The sequence below is a fragment of the Podarcis raffonei genome, chromosome 11 (genome assembly GCF_027172205.1).
Source record: "Podarcis raffonei isolate rPodRaf1 chromosome 11, rPodRaf1.pri, whole genome shotgun sequence".
NCBI lineage: Eukaryota > Metazoa > Chordata > Lepidosauria > Squamata > Lacertidae > Podarcis > Podarcis raffonei.
In genome coordinates, this window is record NC_070612.1 from 65,132,998 (window position 1) to 65,142,101 (window position 9,104).

Sequence of the window (9,104 nt, forward strand, 5' to 3'; positions counted from 1 at the left end):
TTATATTTTATTATTCACTACAGCTGTGGAGGTAGGTTGCACCCCACAATTTGATAATATCCCAATTTAAAATTGCTTGAACTAGTCCCCATGCTACCATAGTGTTTTCTTTTTGTTGATGTATTAAAGATGGAAGGAGATGAAGAAATACAGATGATGCAAGTGAGGAGGAAAAAATAAATGATTATTATAAAATAAATTAATAAACATGCTTAGAGATGTGTCCTGGGTCTGAAAATACTGAAGATAACTGTAGCACACTTGTTCCCATTTGGTTAATGTTTGCATCTGCTGATGATGTCTATATTTACTTGAACTCAGTAAGTCCCACTGAGTTCGGTGGGACTTCTAACTTAGACGACATGGATGGTGTTGCAGTCTTTGCAAAAATGTAGAAACTCAAGTACTGTACCTTAATTTAGGATACACTCTTTTTTTCCGTTCCCCTTTTGTTGAACATCTCCCTCATTCCTGAACACAAAGGGTTGCAAGAAGTATTTCCATAAGCAGAACTCCATTCACAGGATTTTCCTTGCTTACTTTTCCTTCTCCCTGCAAACCCCACAAATCTGTTCTAGAGGCATGGGGAACCCTCCACAACAGTGTGTGAAGTTGGCAAGCTGCCAAGGGAAGGAGTTCAGCTAAGCTAAAATCCCATTCTTCCACCTCCAGTGGGAACCTCTCCTAGGTCTCAATCCCTTGCGCAGATGGAAGGAGCCCTTCGATTTTCAGAAGGCTAACTGTGAATGTTTGGAAAACGCATATATGAAACTGACGCCAGTCTTTCTTTCCTTTGTCCAGATTCATATGAAGACCATGCCAGCTGCCATGTACAGACTCTTGACCGCACAGGAACAACCGGTTTACATCTAAAGTTGTCGCACCCAGTGTGCAGGGGAGACACTTTTCCTCGTTAGTGGAGTTTTCTTGTGCTGCATTTTTATTTCTGCAGCAACATGTCTCACTCTTGTTTCTCACCTTTTATCATTCTGTGTACAAGATGACATTTTGGGTTGCACCTTTTTACTACTAGTTTTATGTAATTCTTCACAAAACAGAAAACTAACCAAGAATTTCTTGTTCACGCACGCACGCACACACACACTTGTTCCAGCTACATCATTTTATGCCTCTCTGGCTGTTAGGATAGAAAATAAAGTTAGAAAGCTCTTTTTACCAAATAGGTAAAATTCTCTTCTTTGAGTGACAGAAAGGATACAGATTTGTTTTATCCTACATAGCTGCTGTTAGGTGTATGTTAGCAACAAGCTGACAATTTTGCCCTAAAGAAAAAGTTGTGATGTGTTTGAAAAAGGAAATGGGATGACACCTTGTCTTTCAGGTGAGCTCTGCTTTCCTAATGTAGCTCAAGACCTGTCTATGAGGAGGGGGCTGCTGCTGGGTTCTGCTCATCCCATGCTGAAAATCCTCTGGGAATAAAATGTACATTGTCTAGAGATGATGCTGCAAGGTCTTTCTCCACCACCTCACACACTCCCCAAAGTCTCCTATTTGCCATGTGCAGCATGATTTTTCTTGCAACGGCTTTTCTGTTCTGTACTTTCTAAGATTGAGTGGTCCACCAGAAACAGTGTGGGGTGTGTGGACAATACTGCTGTCAGATCTTAACTTTCTAACTTTTTTTCCATTTGTGTATGTATGAATGTGTCTGTGGGCTGATAGGCTGTCACATTTTAAAACTGTATGCTTGATATTTATGTATTTCAGCAAGTCTACATGCAGTTCCAAATGGTTTTGTTTTGAGCCAGTTTACTTCTAACATATCTTTGGTCCAAAAGTTTGTATTTAATTTTTTTAAAAAGAAAATTTCTCATTAATTTTGGACCATAGCAAAATAGTGGAAGGTATAAACTTAATTTATTTTGTAATATATATATATAAATATATATATAAATATATGTAAAGTTAATCCCATGCCTGGGATACTAAAAGGGTATGCTCACTTACTGTAGATGCTCGTGCAATGAAAGAGCATTCCAAAAGGCTTTGGTCATAATATTTAAAATCAAAGGAGTCCATAGACTGTAATATGCTCCTGTGGCACCTTAAACACTTAAAAATTTATTATGGCATGATCCTTTTTGGGGCAGAGCCCACAAAAGATTGTGTCATTCACAATACATGTGTTGCTCTTCAAGGGGTCCCAGTATTCTTTGGAGGAAAGAGAGCTGCATTTCTGGAACCTAATATTGTGTGTAGGGGGTAGGAAATCTGGAATACTACTGATAAAGTGGCAGCCCAGTTTACTGTCCAGGGCAACACTGACGTATCAGGGGAAGGGGTTGGGGGTGTTTGCATGTTGCATGGATATGCACACATGTTGCAGATTCTGATGGGATTCAGTGCCCTGCAGGGTGTTACATGTGGATCCTACTTCCCACTGCAGCCATGGAAGTTCTAGGAAGGAAAGGAGCTGGTTGTGTAACAGATGCTTGAGCCACAACCAAGCCCTGCGATACACACAAGTTGTTAGGGAGGCTAAGGAATGGAATGTTAATTCCCTTTCTTTATTCACAAACGAATTGTTCATGTACAGTTGCATAATATTGCCCATATACAGAGTGAGTCCTTTAAAAGAGGCCCTGTGGATACAGAGTGCACATTTTCCACGGGGCCTCTTTTAAAAGACTCACTCTGTAGTAGTCTTATAGGAGATAATAAGAGAGAGAGAGAAATATTTCAACCTGGACAAGTCTAGCAACAATATCTTCTTCACTTGGCTAACCCCTCAGCCCACAGAAACCAAGAGGCAACTCTGCATTGGAGGGGGCAGGACTTGTGCATATTTGGCTGCATGTTTTGGCCGGCGTCAGATGCTGTTGCTTTATTGCACCACCACAAAGTGGTGTGGACCTGGACAGCATGCTAGATAAGAAACCATTAGCAAATGTATGTAAGCAAAGTCTTTTTCCAAAAAAATTGGCCACATTTTTTCCAAAGCAAAACCAGAAGAATTATTTTCAGCTGTAGGATTTACAGCCTATTGAAGTTACTTAGCTGTGATGCAGGGGGAGTGAGGTGTAAATGAACAAAAAGTTGGAGAGGGAGAAAAAGCCGCACTGTGTCTCGAAAATGGCCTTGAAAAATGTGGATTTTGTGTATGTCATTACAGCTTTTCTACCGGGACAATGGGAAGCGTGCAAGGATTGCATTTTCACTTCTGAAATAGGGAGTTGCAGTAGAAAAGAGAACTATCAGTATCCTTTTGACTAGGCCAAATAATGATGCAAAGAAATATAGGAATTGAATATCTTCAGAGTAACAACACTGCACAACTCTTTTATTAAATTAAAGGGATTCTAAGCCATGGGATCTCTAAAGATAGTAATGCTGGTATTCCAGATTAACAGCCATAGTTTGTACTTAGTCTGAGGCTACCTAGATTCAGTAAGATGTTTTGAATGGACTTTACACAACAGCACACAACCCCTAAGTTCCTTAACTAAATGCAAAAGTAGCAAATATAAAGAACATATAAAATTAAATTATACATAGTGTTGTTCACCATTTTTTTCTACCAACTCCAACTAACCGATAGCCCTTTCTTCCCGCTTCCCACAAGGAAACACACTTTCTTCCTCCTAAGCCAGGCATACGCAAACTCGCCCTCTAGATGTTTTGGGACTACAACTCCCATCATCCCTAGCTAACAGGACCAGTTGTCAAGGATGATGGGAATTGTAGTCTCAAAACATCTGAAGGGCTGAGTTTGCCTATGCCTGTCCTAAGCCATTATTCATCTTATCGACACCCAATCAGGAAAATCTTGTTTCTCTATATACACAACAGCTTTTCCAGAAAATCCCTGAATGAAAAGCTGGTCTTGAAAGCCCAACCACTTAACAATGTTGACTCACAGAATAGATCTATTTCTTTTTCAGGTTTAGCCAAGAGGCATCTTTTCACAGCTGTTATTAAACATCCAAGGATATAAATGGGACTGGAATGGATATATATATATATATATATATATATATATATATATATATAAAATCAGACCATTGCTGGTGGAAACTTAACCATGTCCTTAACTCGATGTCTTTCAAATTATTACATGAGAGTAAAATTATCAATGTCCTAAACCTCTTTGGGCTTGGCCTTTATTGCTCCATCGTAAGTTTCACATTGCTTTCACACACACAGGGCTATCGCACACAGGGCCTCACAGGTGCAGTGGAAGGGGGAGCCAGACATGGAGACAAACCGCTGCTGCTGCTTAGAACTGCAGAAGTTTGGGAAAGTGCTGTCACAATTACAAAAAACATTGTCAACTGTGTTCACATACAACCTGGTTCATGTGGACATTTCTCAGCACGGTTGCAGTGTTGTGCTGCTTGTACATAGGGAATCTGACTTGTGACCTGATTTCCAGCTCTAGACTTCTCAGTGTTAAAGAACCATATGGACTGAAAGGTTATGTTAAAATTGATGTTTTAACAGCTTGTTAAGAAATTCTAGTAAGCATTACGTACTGTATTGGGATCAAAGGAAGAATTTATTTTATACTTGCAAGTTTGCTAAACTCAGCAAGAATGATAGTTGCCTACTTGTGTACTTTATTAATTCTTCCATGTTTACAAAACAGTTGAAATTGCCTCTTGATTTACCATTTTTCTATGTGTGTGTCTGAATTGCATTATAATTTGCAATATGTTTTGGGATTTTTCAAGTACAAGCTTTTGGGGAGAGGGAGGGGAGGTCTTTGTACTTCTGGGAATAAAAAGAAATCTGTGTCTGAAGATGGCAAGCGTGTTTGTGTGTGTGTGTATATATACATAGGGACTGAGCACAGTACTAAAGAATATGAAATTTATACTACTGTTCTGTAAAGAGGGTGAATAGAAATCATTGAAATGCGTCAGGAGAAGTATAGTATTGTATTTGTAACAATATTGTTCTTGTAAACACTAAACTTGATGAGCTCTCTCTCTCTCTACATATAAATGTGAACCTGGAATGTTGGTACTGCACATTTACTGAATGTAATTTCTCAGACTCTTATCACAGGTTTCTGGCCCCATTTTCTGTAATGCAGCTTGTGGGTGGGATGGGGTGGTTATTTTTTTACTTTATTTTTAATTTTTTGGCCTCTGTTTTGTTGTGATGTATTCATGTGTGCTACATTCCTTTACTTAACAGAGTGCTAATGTCTGTAAGATTTGCAACAATAAAAAATGAAACAAACCAAAAAAGGCATTAGGTTATAGCCAAAACTTCATTAATGCTGAACTAGGAAGGTTTATTCTGATTGAACTATCTTGCTATTAATGGATTTCCATTTCCACAACCTTCCAGAACCCCATAAATATTTGTATCCATGTCGGGCAGAGAACTCTCCATGGTCATAACAACTCCCACTTTTACAAGAAGCTGCAATTAATGATTGAGCCCTCCATTTTTTTTACATAAAAGAATATTGGTGAAAATCACTAGATTAACTTGCTTTGCCCTTACAAATATGCACAGAGTGAGGAAGAACATTATGAAGCATAATTTACTTTTAACATCTAAAGAGATGAGTGTAATTGTACTTTGAAATAGTTGAAATAGTTATGTCTCACAAACAACTTAAAAGGAGTGCTTTACATAAGATTAGGAAATTTATTATTTCTAACCTGCCCATCTGGCTGGGTTTCCCCAGGCACTCTTGGAGGCTTCCAACAAAAGATTAAAATACAATATTCCTTCAGATATTAAAAGCTTCACTAAACAGAGCTGCCTTCAGATGTCTTCTAAAAGTTTGGTGGTTTTTTTGTTTGACATCTGGTGGGAGGGCGTTCCACAGGGCAGGCACCATTACCGAGAAGGCCCTCTGCCTGGTTCCCTGTAAATTCACTTCTTGCAGTGAAGGAACCACCAGAAAGCCCTCGGCGCTGCACCTCAGTGTCTGGGCTGAACGATGGGGGTGGAGACGCTCCTTCAGGTATACTGGGCTTTCAAGGTTAGCACCAACACTTTGAATTGTGCTCAGGAACGTACTGGGAGCCAATGTAGGTCTTTCAAGACCAGTGTAATGTGGTCTCGGTGGCCGCTCCCAGTCACGAGTCTAGCTGTAGCATTCTGGATTAGTTGTAGTTTCTGGGTCACCTTCAAAGGTAGCCCCACATAGAGCGCATTGCAGTAGTCCAAGCGGGAGATAACTAGAGCATGCACCACTCTGGCAAGACTGCCTGCGGGCAGGTAGGGTCTCAGCCTGCATACCAGATGGAGCTGGTAGACAGCCGCCCTGGACACAGAATTGACCTGCACCTCCATGGACAGCTGGGAGTCCAAAATGACTTGCAGGCTGCGCTCCTGATACTTCAGGGGCACAGTTACCCCATTCAGGACCAGGGAGTCCTCCACACCAGCCCGCCTCCTGTCTTGTCAGGATTCAACCTCAATCTGTTAGCCGCCATCCATCCTCCAACCGCCTACAGACACTCACACAGGACCTTCACTGGTTGATTTGAAAGAGAGGTAGAGCTGGGTAGCATCCGCATACTGACCCAGCCCAAACCCCCCCACCCCCCCGATGATCTCTCTCAGCGGCTTCATGTAGATGTTGAAAAGCATGGGGGAGAGGACGGAACCTAGAGGCAGCCCACAAGTGAGAGCCCAGGGGTCTGAACACTCATCCCACAACAACACTTTCTGGATATGGCCCAAGAAGAAGGAGCGGAACCACTGTATGACAGTGCCCCGAGCTCCCAGCCCCTCAATGTTATGGTCGATGGTATCAAACGCCGCTGAGAGATCCAGCAGAACTAGGAAACAGCTCTCACCTTTGTCCCTAGCCCGCCGGAGATCATTGAGCAGCGTGACCAAGGCAGTTTCAGTCCCATGATGAGGTCTGAATCCTGACTGGAAGGGATCTAAATGGTCCACATCCTCCAAGCATGCTTGAAGTTGTTCAGCAACCACCCGCTCAATCACCTTGCCCTAGAATGGAAGATTTGAGACTGGGCGATAGTTGGCCATATTGGCCTGGTCTAAATATGTTTTTTTTTAGAAGCGGTTTAATAACCGCCTCTTTCAGCGGGTCTGGGAAAGCTCCCTCACGGAGGGAAGCATTCATCACTGAACAGAGCCCAGCCCTTCCCGGCTCACTTTTATGAGCCAGGATGGGCAATGATCAAGGAAACAGGTGGTTGGTTTCACTCGTCCAAACAGCCTATCCACATTCTCAGAGGTAACAGATTGAAATTGATTCCACGCAACCAGACTAGACAGGACTCTAGCACTCTCCCACCCCAGCCCTGCTCCCACAGTGGAGTCTTTCTGCATCTGAACGACTTTATCTGCAAAAAGACTTCGCAAAATAATTGCAGGAGATCATGTGACCCGTACCGGGGCCCAATGGTTCCTTTAAATTGTGAACCACCTGAGTCTCCTGCTGCTGTTTTCTGCAGATGCAAGAGAGGCGGTGAAGGTCTTCTTCGCCGTTGCTATAGTCACTTGGTAGGCTCGACGTTGACCTCTATCCCGTGTCCGGTCCAATTCAAAATGAGTTTTCCGCCACTGGCATTCTAGCTGTCTCAGCGATTGTTTCATTGCCCTCAGCTCCGGGGAAAACCACGGGGCTGTCTGGGCTCCATGCAATCGGAGAGGGCACTTCAGAGCCAGACAGTCAATAGCCCTGGTTAACTCCACATTCCAGCGGGCCACCAGGGAACCAGTTGAAAGGCCATCAACATGGGATAAAGCATCCCCTACCTCTCTCTGGAAACCATTTGGATCCATTAAGTGGCAGGGGGGGCAGATGATCTGAATTGGTCCTACCTCCCTGCAGAGGGGAAGGGTCGCAGAGAAGTCCAGTTGCACCAGGAAGTGATCTGAGCATGGCACTTCTTTAGTTTCGCTTTTACTAAGTGTCAGATCACCCACATCCATATCCAACACCAGGTCTAAGGCATGTCCGCGAGTATGAGTTGGGCCCATGTCCATGGGACAGCCCCATGGAGGCCATGCTTTCCACGAAGTCCCGAGCAGCCCCTTGTAAGGTTGTGTCGGCGTGGATGTTAAAATCCCCCAGGATAACCAAACTGTCTCCAGGAGAACATCTGCCGTGACTGCTGGAATTACGATACTAAATGTATACTTATGTTTAAGATTTGAGCTTGTTGCACACTTAGCTACATCATCTGAACAGGCCACTTAGTTTGCTGTTTGACAGTGGAATTTGCTGCCAAGGAGTGTGGTGGAGTCTCCTTCTTTGGAGGTCTTTAAGCAGAGGCTTGACAACCATATGTCAGGAGTGCTCTGATGGTGTTTCCTGCTTGGCAGGGGGTTGGACTCGATGGCCCTTGTGGTCTCTTCCAACTCTATGATTCTATTCTATGATTCTATGTTTATGTGCAATCCCACACTGATTTTATGTTTCCATAGAACCAATTTTGGGCATGTTCTAGAGCTGTAGCCGAGGTCCTGGCTCTCTCATGGGGCAGGGCAAATGCTTGTCCACTGTTTTCTTTTGTCATGGAACTTTTTCACCTACCATCCTTTAACTTTTATTTTTTATTAGTTTGGAGGGAAATGTGCATTATTTAGCAGTGATATAAGAGCCAGCAATAACAGTATTCTAGTACTGGGGGCAAGGGAAGCACTGCTTAACTAGATTATAGGAACCCAGTCTTAGTCTACTGGACACCCATGAGAAGTGAGAAAAACCTTGGAAGCTGATGACTTCTCCAGGAGCTCCATTTTCCAAACAGAACCCCACTCCAAGACCTAGCAATAGCAGTAATTCTCAATGCATTGCCAGCTCTCCTGCATTCACATTCACTTTCCAAACAATCAAAAGAAAGGGAGCTACAAGTGCTGTTTGGTTCTACTACTGACACTGGTGCAAGACCTGCTTACAAGGCTGTGGTTCCTCAATGATCCTTGAAGAACCCATTACTATCCTTCAGTGACGTCGTGTATGAGTAAATAGAGTTGGTTTTTATGCCTAATAACATTAATTGAATATGTTCTTTAAACTCTGCATACCGTATTTTTTGCTCTATTGGACGCACCGGAGCATAGGACGCACCGGACCATAGGAGGGGGAAAATGGGGGGGTTCTTGTTCTCCCCCTCAAAAACAAGGTGCGTTCAAGAGCA

General features: G+C 42.8%; 1 protein-coding gene across 7 annotated transcripts in view; it reads left to right on the plus strand.

Moving 5' to 3' along the window:
- Positions 1-3,985, plus strand: part of APBA1 (amyloid beta precursor protein binding family A member 1) — a 97,118-nt gene extending 93,133 nt beyond the window's left edge. For 6 of the 7 annotated variants that reach the window (XM_053408824.1, XM_053408828.1, XM_053408822.1 and 3 more), the window contains one exon: positions 802-3,985. In XM_053408824.1, coding sequence (XP_053264799.1) covers positions 802-873 — 72 coding nt within the window. In that variant the 3' untranslated portion in view covers positions 874-3,985. The remainder of the gene's footprint in view (positions 1-801) is intronic. The other variant, XM_053408825.1, reaches the window with a different exon arrangement.
- The last annotated feature ends 5,119 nt before the right edge of the window (positions 3,986-9,104 follow it).